Raw genomic sequence first — 14,349 nt, 5'->3', positions numbered from 1 at the left:
AATGTTACTTCAACCAATCTCCAAAATGGTTTTGTGCTGTTTCCTTGTTGTAATCTGTCAAGTTTCATTTCAAAGATCCGAAAACGTGTGAAAAATATAATTATATAATACGCAGTTAAAGAAAATCAAATAGTTTTCATCATAAGGGAGGAACTATTTTGATTTAACAGTTTCATTGATACTTTTAAAAAAATTAAAGGAAGGATGAGAATAGTTGGTGTAAGGAAAGATAAATCTTAATGTAGTGTGTTATTTTCAATTTTAACACTGGTACGATGTTTCAGCTCTGAATTTATCTATCTACAGGGTGTTCAGAAAATTACGCAGCCTTATGGGAAAACATTTCTTCTTACTACTACATTTTCTGCAAATGCTGAAAGTGAATACGCTATTTGGAACACCAATTGCTAGTTTTCTGCGTACGCAGAGGCAAATCGTACAGCACGTGTTGGTTGTCATTGCTTCACACACGAGAATTTTGGCGGTTGCTGGACTGCCTTAACTTTATAGGGGTACAATTTCAAACACTTGCACAAGAGCGTGTGCGAACTGCCAATAGAGCCCGGATTGGCTCGAAAGTCTGTTTTAACTCAGAACATATGTAGCGTGCACATCAATCACATGTTCCGTGCACAACCTTGGTCGACTGCTTCTCGGTGCGTCCACTTAGTGTTGAATTCTGGCATGTTCAACGGAGGCTGAACCCTTCCCAGAATATATATGCATCCCCCCAGGAATATATATACACATGCATTGAAGTATTTGTTTCTTCTGTTTTTTTTTAAATCAGAGTCTTAAAAGCAAAAATATTTGTGTTTTTTAAAGATTTTTTTTTGCCCAACCTAATTGTTCTAATTAACAAACCACTTTCTCGTATAATCCCGCGTTAGCCTTCATCCTCCTGACTCATTTTTCATATGTGTATTGCGTAGGTTTCGAGACTTGCTGTTTTAGAAGCCTTCTTGCACTGTTGGGAGCAAGAGACGAAGGCAAAAAGTCGAAAAAGAGTCTCTTGTATAGAGGTGCAAAATAAACACAGTGCTGAACAAGACTGCACTTATTTAATAAAAACACATTTACACGTGACTTTTCAATCTTCTAGCTAAGATCCTCATCAGATCGAAAAGTCACGAGTAAATATGTTTTTATTAAATAAGTGCAGTCTTGTTCGTTCAGCAGTGTGTTTATTTTTCTGAATTTATTTGCAGGACGTATGACTATAATTGTGTGTCAGATGGAGGTGTAATGTTGAGGGTTTTCCACACTAGTTTTTAAAGAGAGGTTTCTGTGGTTTGTACTTTTTATGCATTCCGGCGTTCGCCTAGTGGAATTAAGGAAATTCTTTGAAAAATTTTGAGTTAAAATGGCCTTGGTCCGGAAGTGTTTTTTCTAAATGTACCCCTTAAATTTTTATTGATCCCCTCGTACAAAAGTCTGAATTCAACATTGCGTCCACTACACTACCTGTCTGCTCCAACTTGTCGTACAGCCACTTGGAGGATTTGTTTGGAGCATCTATTCCGTACTTCCCTGTGTAGGTCCTCTGGGTCCAAGCATAATTGCTGGTGTCGGCGTATTTTGCCACGATGAATATATGCTGTTCTGCGTATAGCCCACGGCTGCTCAGTTATTCAGCACCTATAACGAAACAGGAACAAGTTCTAGATTCCCAGTAAGGTTTTTGTAACTTTTTGAACACGCTGTAGTATTCGTGATAAGGGGGTTTTTGTTTTACTCGTTATGGAAGAACACGAGACAGTCTGGCAAGTCACGTTTTGTTGTACAGTCACCGTCAAAAATGCATATTCAGTACATTCGTGTGCTACTAACTGATTACATAGGTCAAACCAATGTTTTGAGACGTAGGGAGTACGTAGTTCTGTATTAATTACCTGAAACTGATAAATTTGGCCCATTTATTGTGCAATTATTGACAGAACATACGTATGAAATTAAATGAAATCTTAAGCTTTTACGTCCCACAGTTACGTCGGTTATGCTAAAGGAGACGGTGATGATGAGATATGGATGAAATGGTGGAATGAAGAAAGTGGGAGGAAACGGAAGAACCCCGAGAAAACGCACGAGCGCGGTGTTTGTCCACCACAAAGTCCACAAAGCGAGCTGGGGTCGAACCAGGGACCCCAAGCACCGGAGGTGAACGCTCTACCACTGAGCCACCGCGTCCCCTAGAGCATACTATATAGACAGGGTATCCACTTTTGCTGCTAGTGTAAGTTAGTGAAATTGTAATGTAGTTTCAAAAGTAACTACTTTTGGGCATAAGTAAACTGGTTTACATTCAGAATCTGGAAAATTGAGTAGAATCAGTCTTTTGTATAAGCGAATGTCTTACTGATAACCGAATCATTGAAAAGGCTTATGTTTGGTAAGCTAATGCAACTAATAAGAAGCAGAAATGTCCGAAACCGCGTACCTGACTTTCGGGCTTAATCATATCGAGTCCACGTGAGCACAAGTGGTAGCGGGTCAGGGTCTGATTCGAGCAAGCAGGAGCCCCATCGAGACTAGCGAGCCCAATGAAATTAGTAACCGTCCAGTTAACTCCGATTACAAAATAACTATCTCCGGTAAGAAGGTCTTTCCTGTGGTGCACCATCTGTTATCTTAGAATTAGTGAATAACTGTCTCTGGTAAGGTGGCTCACCACAGGAAAGGCCTTCTTACCAGAGACAGTTATTTGCTAATTCTAAGATAATAGCTTGCGCACCACAGCAAAGGCCTTCTATTATCTTAGAATCAGTAAATAACTGTCTGTGGTAAGAAGGCCATTCCTGTGATGGGCCACTTCACCAGATACAGTTATTCACTAATTCTAAGATAATAGAAGGCCTTTGCTGTGGTGTGCCGCTTGTGCACCACAACAAAGGCCTTCTATTATCTTAGAATTAGTGCTCCCTGTTAAATGTTTGAATTATCCAAACTTCTCACTTTCTACAAAAACTAGTTTCGCAAAACGTCCTATTAGCAAACGTTTTCTGAGTCTGTTCTACGTATAATGCGAAGAATGAATCTAACCTCGAACTTCACTTAGAACTTAATGGGTAATTGTTCACTGGCAAACTTACATGTATTTTTTACTTTTGTCGTTAGATGATGAGGTGCAAAACCATATCAAAGCATTCATAGTTCTGCCATCTAGCATTATTATTTACTACTTACAGCTTAATTGATCAGAGGTGAACTGTTGCACAGTTTGATGCAGATTCCGATGTTAAGCAAATGAAAATGTTCTAAAGTTACTATTTCCCAAGGTTAAGATTCACCACAGACGCTTTTACTTAGAAACCTTGAGAACAACGTCCAATATAATGGTGAAAAATTTGGACACTTAAAATTCGAGATCCGCAAAATTGACGTAGCTAAACGAAACTCAAATCAAATGCATAACTGCGTAGTTTGTTCAGCTCGATTAAATATAATGTTCCATTAGCATTTAATTTCCACTTGTCCATGCGGTAAAAGACAGTTCTTTTAACGCAGTAAAAGAAGAATGAGTGTTTATTACGTACGTGATAGCAAGAGTATTGTTAGCAAAGTATTTGGTTAATGCCAAAAATGATTATGTAGTTGAATTAAAAAAGATTGGAACTTCACATTAATTATTGCAAATACCATAAGAAGATATACTTCTTACGCATGGTCGCATGCCATAAATAACGGTAAATTAACTTTTCTTGTGCCTTCCTTTCTCATTTCTCTCTGTTATGAAAATATTTAAAAAATGTTTTTGAAAGTTAAAACAAGTTATTTGTATCTTTTCTTCACTTTGAATATATATGTATTTTATATTAACATGCGTGAAACGTATTTGGAAATGATAAGTCAGTCTAAATGTGCGTTGTACTATAAGGTCCAATTTTAACTTAATATTTCGTATTCCACCAAGTATTTTCAAGCCTACTCACATGATGGGAGGCGCAGATAACTGCAGCAAAGGCTCTTTGCGTGCAGTTAACCAAGCATCACTCGATATGCCTCGGCATCTGTTAGATGACTCTGTGATTGAAGAGCCTCGAGCACAGATACCACCACCTCCAGAGCAACCAACGGAAAAGCTGGAGAGCTGTGAGGTCGCGGAAGACAAGAAACTTCTCACGAGGCATAAGTAAGTAGCTTTTTAAAATTGTTTTCGCAGGTAGCAGGTTATCTTATTAGCCTATACAAAATCTAGTATTTAGTGTGCATTATATTCTGGGTTTAAGCCAAATCTTGTAAATATTTAGTGTGTTTGCAAAAGTAAGGAGTAAACAGCAACCTTAGTTCGTTCATATTGTGACCAATCCTGAAGAAACATCGAAAATTCAGATTCATTAATAAATTCTAGAACTGTAAGTTCTCCAAAATTTCCGGATAATACTAAAGACGCGACACGTGATAATTTGGAGTTGAGCAATTGAAATTAAGACATACTAGTATTTGAAATCTTTCAGTGTTATAGCGTCTACAACCTGTAGAGACACAGATTGATGATCATATCCAAAACCATCTGTAGTAGCTCTAAGTACGAGTCTGAAAACACCTCCATCTAATGAATGATCAGCTTGAAATAGTGGTTGCGCCGGTCTTAAAGATGGACTATTGTATGTAGTATTACTACTAGGTTTTGTAGCATTAGCTTTACCTGTACTAACCGATTGTGTTCCTAATAAGATATTTACGAACTTTAGGCATGAGAGGGAATTACTTGAATACAGATTTTGATATATATCTAACCAGAAGTGCCCATGCACCACTTGGGCGCAGTCAATCCAAACTTCTTCCTCTAAAAAATTAAAGAAGATCAGAGTTGGTTGTGAGAAAACCAAGATAATTTGTTTTGTAGAATAATTTTTGAAGGTGATTTTTAAAATGTCATACTACAATATTGTTACGTGGGGGATTACCAGCAGTCTCTCCATTCTTCTGTGTTTCTGCAGGTGGCTACACGTTTGCTCTAACCTTAAGTGTGGATTAAACAATATTTACTTCTCGGTCTCTGTAAGTAACTCACAAGAAAACATGGGAAACATTGATCTGGCCAAGGAATATTATATTAATTTTATAAAGAGTAGAATCATTTGCTCATTACTTCTGTAATTGTAAGTTATTTTATATAATATAAGAACAAAACACGATTTTTTCCACCTTAAAGTTCCCTGTATCATAATGGTTTGTTGGTATTGTTGTTTTCCAGTATTTCAGTAGATATTTATCTCAGCTTGGGAGTTGAACAGTGTATTACTTTTCCTGTATTGCTTTTTAAATTTTATTAATAATTCTTTACAGTATCTGTAGGACCTAATTAATTAAAGAAAGAAAGTACAATTAATTAATCCGCTTGCTTTCTGGTATGTAATTTAACACTCATGTAGTTTGGTTTAGTTCAGTTCTTAATTTTATTTAGGGTTTACTAAATCACCAAATTGAGCTCACCCACAAGAAATTGTTACATTGAGCCGTAAATGGTATGCAAGATATCCACCTGATTTCTTCGTTTGTACGATATTGCAATAACTCAAAATTTTATGTATTGCTGTTTCATCCGTAGGTTCAAACTAGGGATGGGCAAAACTTTTTTTTTTAAAGCGGAAACCGGTTTCTAGAAAAACTGAAATCCGTAAAAACATTTCATTTTTCTCCAAAATCGGTCCGGTTTTTCTCCGAAACCGGTTACGGTTTTCTCAAAAAATCCGTTCGGTTTCTCACCAGAGTAGAGTTTCGTTCTCCGAAAACCGGATGTGTTTACAACAAAAGCAGTTTTGTTTTTAAACATATTGGTTTTTAAGCATATCGGTTTCGGTTTGCACTTCCTTCGTATGAGAATTTACACATGTTTTTGAGCTTCTTTCATGTGTGTTCTCGACGCATGTTACAATGCCGTTTTTGAAAAAACTGAAACCAGCGGAAATTTTTTTGAAAATTTTCAAAAACCGGAAACCGAAAAACCGACTTTTGTGCCCACCACTAGTTCAAACATTTAAAATGGTATCTGTTATACTTGCTTTGAGTATAATACAATACCAATCAGCAAGAAATCAACTTCATGTAGTGAGTTCAGTTTGGTCGTGTAAACAATTTTTTCTGAGTTCCTTATAAAACAATAAAGGCATGTGGAAAAGGTTTTAGAACTTGAATTTAAGTCCGTTTCATTTGTGTTAAGTTTGTGACGCATGTATATTGCCAGTAAGGGTTATTGTGCTGTAAATTCCGTTTAACGATAATATAATAACTAATTAAACCTATGAATTAAAGTAACTTAAGTACTTAGTGTTAAGTAGACTTTTTTACTACAAATAAACTCCTTTATTTCAGAAGTGACAAACGGAAATGGCCTTGCTTGAGTAATTTCATGCACAACATAATCAGAAGGTGTAATTCCGAGTAAGCTTTAAGTTAACTTGTTTTGGGTGGCGGTAGAAATCAGATTACTCATTCCCTTGTAAATACTCAGCTTTAACAGGGTGCATGTGATGGAGGATTCATAACTAATAGTTCACCAGACGCCGATAAAGTTACTAACGCTGCAATTACTATTAGACAAAACAAAATTAAATGAAATATATAGATTGTTTCTAGGATTCGTCGGATGCAATTAAACTATATTATATCCGGCTTCTTACATTTTAAAGTCTGAATTCTTAAGTAATGTATAGTTACCGCTTTGAGTCATAATCAGTTCACGAAAAAAAAAAAAAAAAAAAAAAGCTCTGCTTGAATCTCAGAGGTAGAGTGAGGAACCATAACTCCCTTCCCTGTCAGATTAGTGATCCAATTTGTTCTTTCCGGAATTATATATTGTGTAACTAACACTTTCTGATCAGAGCAATACAGTCATTTTTTAAAACTAAAATAAATGTTCGAGTTTCAGCAACCTAACGTTGTCTTCTTCAGACACTGAGACAGGATTGAGTGTCTGAGGAAGACTACGTTAAATTGTTGAAAATATCATTTTATTTTAGTTTTAATAATTTATTGTTTTGCTGTAGTCAGAAGGTGTTATTAATGTAATGAGTTCGAGCTGTAATGAATACTTAGCATTATATTGTGTATATATGCACTAGTATTGGGTGAAAACGTAATAATTAGAAATTCATGTTTTCGTTAATAGGACTTGATCTTGGATTGCAAACTAACTCATTACATTAAATTTTGTTTACCGCCCCTGTAACATAAAAATTTGCTTCACCGGTGTGAAATTTACATTTCAAATTTAGGCCCTGTTCCAATTATACCACTGCCCAGTCCCAAAATTGCACTTTTCGATCTGAGTCATCCTCAGAAGAAACATGTTGTTGCAGCAGTAACTTGTAAGGATGTCACTTATGCGTCTGTAACACCCTGCAAATGAAATTTTTGGCTGACATGGCATCCTAGTGATAATCGGCTTGTGCTGCGCTTTGGAGACTCGACAAATGATGCGAGCACTGCCGTAGTTGTGCCTTCGTCAGTGGCAGTTCCGGGCTTACTTAGTCGTTATCTGTCCTCGACTGTACCTGTTTCTTCGAACTTGGCAGTAACTGTGCCACTACGGCGTGCGAAACTGAAGCATATTGAGGATGCCTTTCATTGAAATTACGAACTACAACACGACACTTCTTCTGCTCTACATCTTGACGATCTCGATGGGATCAGGCCTTTGGCGTGGGAGACCCGGGTTCGATTCCCCGCGGGAGCTCATGTGATTCGGATTCCACGTTAATCAGTAGGTCCACGTCTCATATAGTCTCGCTGCTGAACGGGACGTTAAACTCAAAATCAACTCAACTCAACTCTATGGGATCAGCTTTGGCTAAGCACCTGGAAATGAGGGAGAAATTTCAGTTTCATTTGATTATAACTTCAGAGTTATTAGAGTTACTTTAAATCTGATTACACCATTAAGTTTCTCGTAAAATTATAGTCCTGTTTCATATATATCACATGGCCTTCTTCCTATTTAAACTTTTGAGCGAGATTCAAGACGACGGCTATTCACGTGACGCGCACCATAAAGGTTCTCCCTCAGCCTAACGTGTCCCTATAATTACCAGTTTGGTTATCTACATTCACTTTTGTTTTATAAGGGGTGGTAGGGAACTTTTGACTCATCCTGTATTACTTAAATTGAACATATCAGGGTTAATCGTGGTTTCTAAAATTAGTTTGTTCGTAACTCTTACCGTTCTTGTAATCTGCCGTGTTGCATGTAGATAAAACATCGGAGCCTTGCTCACATAGTAAGCGATAAGAAATCTCCGTAAATTGCTCATATCTTAAAAAATATTACTTGATTTTTGTTTCATCGTGGTTTCTTTCAGTGTCTTCGTTAGTACATGATGTAATAAAATTTTTACAATTAGAAACAATTACTATGGGGATATATACAGTGCCAACAGTGGCGTTTACGTAGAGAGTTACATGTAATTGGTTAATTATTCATTTGAAATGACAGTTTAAGTGTTCTGCAATACTGTGAAAATAAAGTTAATGTTTCTGAATTTATATTTAAAAATATGTTAAGTTCTTTTAACTGGTAGGTAGTTGCTACACAGCTTTTTACACCTTCAGAAGGGAATTGCTTGTTTTCGTTTAACTAAGAAGAGAAGCTTAGTAATTGTTGTTAATTATGTTTATGGAAACGTGTGCCTTTAGAAGTCATTGGCAAATATTTAAAACTTTGTTAACAGCGTACAAATGTAAGCAAATCTAGATTTGACACAGATTTCGTTTGTTTTTTTTTTTTTTTTTTTTTAATACGCTGAATTTCTATTATTTTAACTGTATTGATAAGAGTAATGTAGTTTATTGTAAGAATTAAAAAAGAAAAAAAAGTCAAATAAAGTTTCTTGGTCAACTTGCAAAACCAACATGTAATACAGAATGTTGATATATTTTGGACAAAAATCTACTCTCATTTTCAAGACAAAGCGGAAGGTAAAGTTGACGGTTCAATTTTTCGTTATATTTATAAAAACTTTTTTTTTTTTTTTTTTTGTTTTAAAGAAGAAAAACAGTATTAACTACAAAAAAGCGCTTAAAAGAAGAAAATAATTAATCTAGTAACTATAAAAAATTCCTAAATCTGTGCCAAGCTAAAATAATCCATATAAATAACCAGTTGAAAATGCTGCAAGATCATTCCAGAACGAACCTTAAAAGAATGGAGAGATGGAGCGGGAAGGATAATTGTAATTGTTCCTACCTGTGCCTTATAAAATATAAAGATAATAAAAATAAAAGATAATATAAAAGTAAATATTTTTTATCCGCACCTTTTTCTTTCTGTTTCTCCCAAAAATTCGCAAAGTATCATGTCTTTATGACTTACGGTTCCCGAGATATATGTCCTTAAATCTCCCGAAATCAGAACTATTTTTGGCCAATATCTCGGAAACGGTAAGAGTGACGCGAAAAATTCCATCACTTTGTCAGATAGTTTTTGATGCTCTTATCGAATTGAGGGCTCGAAATTGAAAAAAAATTCGCAAATAACAGACAGAAAGAAGACAGACAGACATACACACGCACATAGACATAGAGAATTCAATAACGAACTTTTTAAGTTCGTTGAAAATGGAAGTGACTGACTTAATAACTCTTGAAGCACTCATCCGTCTCGACTATATTTTCAACATAGATGAAGTTAGGGTCTTGGGATGGTTCTTATTTCACTTTGACGGTGCAGCTTAGAAGTGGGAGAGGGATATATATATCGTCGGCGGCAATTCAAAACCTGCTATGTGCATTTTGCAGGAGAAGCGAAAAACAGTATCCTGGTTAGCTTTTTGGCTTTATAAAAGTGATGTTATAAGTAATATTTGATGCTGCACGTAACTGGTACCTTCTCAAGTTACTTGAGAAGGTACCAGTTACGTGCAGCATCAAATATTACTTATAACATCACTTTTATAAAGCCAAAAAGCTAACCAGGATACTGTTTTTCGCTTCTCCTGCAAAATGCACATAGCAGGTTTTGAATTGCCGCCGACGATATATATATATATATAATACTATTTGGGGAGGGGGGGGCAAATTTCAACTTTTTTCGAAAATCGATTCGGCGAAGCGGTTAAAGGGTGTCTTTTAGTGGACAAAGTGTGCGAGATTGTTTTCAGAATTTTTAGTCAACGCCTTCATGAGCCGCTTTGAGGCTTTATGAAAAATGTATGCAACTCGCACTACACGCTACAATATTTCATGTTTTTGGCTGTGTAAAACTTTTTTTTTTTTTTTTTTTTAAATTAAGATTCAGCCTTAGGGGCAGCTTGGCTATACCTAATTCACCTTCCCAAAGCTCACTTAGTTCTTCGCAGTGCAGTTGTTCGCTTAAATTTGCCAAATTTCAACGCTTAAGGCAAGAAGATTGCGTATTTTTTATTTGTGTGTACAAAAAATTGATTTGTTTTTGTTTAACCTAAGAATAGTTTATTTACTTATTTATTTATATATGTACTTATCTTTTTATGTAATGCAATTCATTATCAACATTCGCGATCATTTATTCTTTATCCAAAATAACCCAGAACTCACCAGGAGGAAGTGACAGTACTTCGAGTTCCACCCACTTTTAGTTAAGCCCTGTCTAATTTTCTGCCATGGAATTACTTGCTTGCGTCCTCACTTATTTGCTTTACTTTTCTAGATGGCATAGTCTTTTTCTCGATCCGAGTGTTGGTATCCCCTTGCTAGAAACCAAAGCACAGCGTATGAATCTATTACAACCAGCCGGGTCACACACGGATTGAGAAGCTTGCGTCACCAAACCCACCATTCGCTCTACTGCTCGGGTGTGATACGGTAACGTAGTTATTTCTTCTCTGAGCATTGCAACTGAGTAAATATTTTCTTCAATCTCGTCGTCGGAGAGCATCTTGGTGAGCGGAGGTTCTGCTGGGGACAAGGTCATCCACTCCACCATGTCGTAGTAATCGTCCGCGTCTAAATTTATTTTTAAGAACTGCGTATTATTGGAAAATACAGAGAATACTATCTGCTTAGATTCCGTGGGTAGAAATTGGGCTAGATTTCCAAATTCCATAAATGCCGCCCGCGGTCCTTCACAGCATGATGGCTTTTGCTGGATGGCAAACCAGACCCGGGGATACACCATGACATATATTGTACAAAACACATGAATGCCTTGCAAGCTCTCGCTGTGCTAATGTACAAACGAAGAACGCTACATGCCTTGTTGAGCCAACGTGACTGGACCATTGGACTGGGTTTCTTGTTCGCCAAGTTTGAAGAACAGTATCCTGAGTGAATTGCTCTGCAGATTGCTAGTAAATATTGTTGGTCCGCACTGAGGTCTTCAACTTTTGCGAATTCATCCAACCAGTCAAGATTTATTGCTTGGTATTTTACCAAGGGCGCTTCCTCGCACTTGTCGAGCTTGCTTCGGATAGGTCCCGAAAGTTCTTTTTGTTATGTTTAATTAATTATTGAAATGTTAAAAACGAAACTTTTGTATATGAGTGTACAATTAAGAACATTTCATCAGTGTTATACGAAAAAATAACGTTAGACGTCATAAGACAAACAACTTTTAAAGAAAAACCCACAACGAAAATAAGTTACAAGGACTGCTTACGTACAAGTTGTTTGTCACATACTCACTCTCTCAGACTAGTATAAAAGCTTAAAATTTTAGAACCATTTATCTCTTTTATTCTCAATCTTCGTCATACTTTGTCTTCGCTACTCCGTCATCTTGCGACTTAGAATTGGACTTTGAAGCTTCGACGATGATGGTCAACATCGAGCTGAGAGAGAGACCTCCTAACGTTAAGAGTAAGTTCTTTACCTTTTGAATAATTCATGTCTCTTTGAAGAAGTAATTTCTTCAGGCAGTCTCCTGCCATGGCCTCAAGTATAACAGCTCTTAAAGCTAAGAATTTATCATTTATTAATGAATACTATTGTAATGTTCTGCAGACCTTTTGAGCTCATTTTAATACTTAGTGTTTGATAATATTACGTCTGCACATTTGTAATAATGATTTAGATATCCTTGTAATAAACATATACATTGAATTCCTTTCTTTAATATACTACCAAAATATTGTTTAGCTGTTGACTTGAGTAATAAGATACTAACCACTATACGCATCTAAATTTCATAATCAATAATATACAGACAAATATTTTTAAATTAAACATGGCTCCCCGGCGGGGAGAATATTACGTCTGCACATTTGTAATAATGATTTAGATATCCTTGTAATAAACATATACATTGAATTCCTTTCTTTAATATACTACCAAAATATTGTTTAGCTGTTGACTTGAGTAATAAGATACTAACCACTATACGCATCTAAATTTCATAATCAATAATATACAGACAAATATTTTTAAATTAAACATTTTGGACCCGATGCTCCCCCGTTGAGATGTCATATTAAGTAACGAAGCGGTAGTTCATTTCCGCGAAGAAGACAAACGGTCCATTGAAGTTCTCGATTTAGTTTTTTTTTAAACAATTTAGAGCCCCTTTAAATCTTCCCGTGTTGATTGGTGTACCGTCATAGCTAGCTGCTAGCACTGTTGACAGATCAGTTCCGTTTTCCTCCAGACATTCGTACGCAGACGCGGCGATGTCCTCTCCACTACCGGACTTCGGCACGACGTTGCCCAAATATGTTGAACCTGGTTCTTCCACTATTGTTAAGTGGTGTTCTTCGATCTGCCGTCGATACCAATGTTTTCCTTTTTTCGCTTGCGTTAGTCTGGTCTTTTCTTCCACCGAAGAAGACTCTTCTAACAGATTTTCCGGCTATGTCGTTACTTTCTTGAATAGCTGCACTGAATTTACCCTCCTAATCATATTTTTATCAATAGCAAGGTTTTGCGCTCCGTTTAAAATGTCTCCTGCATCTTGAATTGCTGCACTAGCGATTAGTGAAACTGTCCAGAGAAGAAATAACTGCGTTTCCATGCCATACCCAAGCAGTAGAGCGAATGGTGCGTTTGGTGACGCAAGCTTCTCAATCCGTGTGTGGGCCGGCAAGTCGCGACGGATTCATACACCGTGTCGTGATTTCTAGCAAGGAAATGCCAACACTCGGATCGAGAAAAAGACTATGCCATCCAGAAAAGTAAAGCAAGTAAGTGAGGACGCAAGCAAGTAAGGCCATGGCAGAAAATTAGACAGGGCGGAACTAAAAGTGGGTGGAACTCGAAGTGGAGTCACCTCCTCGTGGTGAGTTCTGGGTTATTTTGGACAAAGAATAAATGATCGAGAATGTTGATAATGAATTGCATTACAGCAAAAAATAAATAAATAAGCAAATAAACTCTGCTCTTAGGCTAAACAAAATAAATCAACTTTTTGTACATACAAATAAAGAAATGCAATCTTCTTGCCTTAAGCGTTGAAATTTGGCCAATTTAAGCGAAGAACTGCACATAAGTGGGCTTTGGAAAGATGCATTAGGTATAGTTCAAGCTCCTCTAAGGCTGAATCTAAAAAAGACGTGAATATATGTGTTTTACAAAGCCAAAAACGTGAAATATTGTACCGTATATTGCGGGTTGCATACATTTTCCATAAAACCTCGATGCGGCACCTGAAGGCGTTGACTTAAAATTCTGAAAAAAATCTGGCACACTTTGCTCACTAAAAGACACCCTATAACCGATTCGCCGATTCGCCAAACCGATTTTCGAAAAGTTGAAATTCGGCCCACCCTAATATATATATATATATATATATATATATATATATATAAAATATGTGTGTGTGTGTGTAAATAAATAAATGGTCGAAAATGACCCATATCAGAGACCACTTCAGTAATAGTAAAAAGTGACTAAATAACGGAACATATTACTAATTTTTCTTTTTTTAACCCAACGAAACTGGTAATTGACGCTAGTGCTTCATAAAATTACTGTCTAAACTGATTTTATATTGTAAAACTTTGTGTAATTTCGTCTCATATAAGGAAGAGGTAGAGCAGTTAATAAAAAGAGTGTCCGGAATCGTCTCCCATTACCAGTTTTATTATAAAAATCCACTATATGAGTATTTGTACAAAATACTATACAATTTGGTCTCTCTTTAAAAAAAGGGTGAGTAAAAGGTAGTCTTTGACCGAGTGGTCGCAGACAGGATCTCCAACAAAGCCCCGTAGCAGGCTAAGAGGAGTGGAGTTAAGGAACCAATGCTCCGTAGCAAGCAGAGGCAGGTTAAGTTGCCAACAGAGCCCCGTAGCAGGCTAAGCGGCTGAGGTTGGGATTCCCAGACAGAGCCCCGTAGCAGGCTAAGCCAGGAGATAGGATAGGCGTAGTCCCGTGGCAGACTAGAGGCCTGGGGTTAGGTTACTCCAAGAGTCCCGTAGCAGACTAGTGGAGGGTCACCAGAAA

At 36.8% G+C, this 14,349-nt stretch overlaps 1 protein-coding gene across 8 annotated transcripts in view; it reads left to right on the top strand.

Annotated features, from left to right (window-relative positions):
• The window catches only part of RalGPS (Ral GEF with PH domain and SH3 binding motif), a 385,336-nt gene that overhangs the window by 338,123 nt on the left and 32,864 nt on the right, over positions 1 to 14,349 (top strand). For 7 of the 8 annotated variants that reach the window (XM_081744128.1, XM_081744133.1, XM_081744127.1 and 4 more), the window contains 2 exons: positions 3,911 to 4,129; positions 6,316 to 6,384. In XM_081744128.1, the coding sequence (XP_081600254.1) occupies positions 3,911 to 4,129; positions 6,316 to 6,384 (288 nt within the window). The remainder of the gene's footprint in view (positions 1 to 3,910; positions 4,130 to 6,315; positions 6,385 to 14,349) is intronic. The other variant, XM_081744134.1, reaches the window with a different exon arrangement.

Source organism: Thermobia domestica, chromosome 17 (genome assembly GCF_964235325.1).
Source record: "Thermobia domestica chromosome 17, izTheDome1.hap1.1, whole genome shotgun sequence".
Taxonomy (NCBI): domain Eukaryota; kingdom Metazoa; phylum Arthropoda; class Insecta; order Zygentoma; family Lepismatidae; genus Thermobia; species Thermobia domestica.
This window is presented reverse-complemented; position numbering and strand designations above follow the sequence as displayed.